Below are 1,965 nucleotides of genomic sequence, written 5' to 3'. Positions count from 1 at the left end.
ATAAAGATTTTTAGATTTTTATTCCTCAGTCAGAGCGGCGGCCATTTTGTTTTCAAATTGTCCGTCTGTCTCATTCTCGTGGACACGACGTCTCAGTAACAGCTTGACAGAACTTCTTCAGACAAACATTCACCTGGACTCAAGGATGAACTGATTAGAATTTGGTGGCTAAAGGTCAAAGGTCACGGTCACAGTGACCTCACAAAACACTTTTTAGCCATTAGTCAAGACTTCATGTGGAAATTATGACAAAATTTGACACAAATGACAATTTTCTGTGACTCTGGATGAACAGGATGTAAGCTGGAAGCAGTCTGAGTGGCGGAGGGATACGACCACGAGGAGCTGATTCTACTTTACCTTCAAATTCAAATCAAAAAATGGGTGTGGGTGTGGTGTTACTTGATGTCGGGGTTGCTGCACAGTTTGGTCGGGATGCAGGTGAGCTCGTCGCCGCTGACAACGATCATCTTGAGCGTGGAGATGTTGCTGAGACAGTGAGGGAGGTAGGACAGGTTGTTCTTATGGACGAACAGAGTGACCAGCTGCTCCAGCCTGAGACACACACACACACACACACACACACACACACACAACGTTAGTGTTTGTTCATCAAATGAAGCTCAGTGTAATCTGAAGGGATGGCATGGTTAGCCTAGCTTAGCATAAAGAATGGAAACAGCTGTTTACAAACAACACAAACTGGTTTCCTCAGAGCTCCTCACACACATGTTCCTCCATCACTGTGAACACACACACACACACAAGATGTGTATAAGAGACAGCCCGGTGGCGGCGGCGTCTGACGGTGATGAAGACGCTGATGAAGACGTTGCGTGTATCCTGAGTTCTAAGGACAGTGAAGCCCTCTTCAAGATCCTCAAACTGCCTCCCGCTCTTTATGACCTCCTGTCAGAGTCCAGAGGAGACGACGAGCCCGTGGAGTCGCTGGACTCTGTGAGCCGGCGTCTTCCCTGCAGAGAGGAAGTGATGCGTTCACTGAACAAATCCCACAAGCTCCCGGACGACGAGCAAACGACCGGCGACGAGACGAGTCTACACGAAGACACTGCGGACATCATTCCTTATCAAATGCCTCTGAGCGGCTGCCGGTTCAGGAGGAACATGAACGAGTCTGTTTGGTCTGTGGAGTCTCTCGCCCCGTTTGTTCCCACCAAGGAGTGGCTGCTGCAGAACGGCATGTTTGAGCCGGAGGTCATCGTCGAGATGACGGAGGAAGCTGAGAACTGCAGACACTCCACCCAGAATGACAACCCGGCTGTCAAAGCCGACAGGCCGACCCGCAGGTTGTCCTCCTCCGACTCGGCCCCCATGTCGGACAGCTGGCTGATCTTCAGCACGCCGGCTGAGAAGCCGAGTCCACCGAAGAAGCCAGAAATGGCGAGTGAGATTTCTGCCTCTGAAGCCAGAGGAGCGGAGGAAGGCCAGAACACGAGTCCTTCAGACAAGGACCCCTCGGCTTCCCCGGCCCGCCCGCAGAGGCAGGTAACTGTTTGTTCTCCCGCCGCGGAGGCTGTGGATGAAAATGGGTCTTCTGAACCCGAGGCTAATCGAAGCCCAAACCAGGAATCTCTTATTTTAAACGAGCGGCGGGAGAATGGCGCCGGCTCTCCTGAGCGGGAAGTGACTCCGCTCTTGAGCTCTGCAGCAGGAGAGAGAGTCTCGTCTACAGGTCACCTGACTGTCCGGAGCGGAGGGGACGAGGTGGACGACGGAGTGTGCGGTAGCGAAGAAGTCCGAAAGGAGCAGCTGTGCGTCCCAAAGGTCGACCAGAAGACGTCTGAGGTGTCTCCGTCAAAGAGACATTTAGTGGACTGTGGCGTCCAGTGCAGCGAGCTCAGGTGTGCGTGTGAAGAGTCGAATGGCGGCGTGGCGCCAAACAGAAGGCATCCCTTCAAATTCTCAGGTGATGATTTTTAAATTCGGCAGTGCATGTGTTGGCTG

The 1,965-nt window shown here is 52.7% G+C and overlaps 1 protein-coding gene across 1 annotated transcript in view; it reads left to right on the top strand.

Moving 5' to 3' along the window:
* Positions 1–1,965, top strand: part of LOC111646384 (uncharacterized) — a 6,499-nt gene that overhangs the window by 1,622 nt on the left and 2,912 nt on the right. Inside the window, exons 4-5 of the mRNA XM_023395862.2 lie at positions 426–497; positions 780–1,927. Of these exons, the coding sequence (XP_023251630.2) occupies positions 426–497; positions 780–1,927 (1,220 nt within the window). The remainder of the gene's footprint in view (positions 1–425; positions 498–779; positions 1,928–1,965) is intronic.

This window comes from Seriola lalandi, unplaced genomic scaffold (genome assembly GCF_002814215.2).
Source record: "Seriola lalandi dorsalis isolate HSWRI2012SDOR001 ecotype SW California unplaced genomic scaffold, Sedor1 jcf7180002054970, whole genome shotgun sequence".
In the NCBI taxonomy this organism is placed as follows: Eukaryota; Metazoa; Chordata; class Actinopteri; order Carangiformes; family Carangidae; genus Seriola; species Seriola lalandi.
This window is presented reverse-complemented; position numbering and strand designations above follow the sequence as displayed.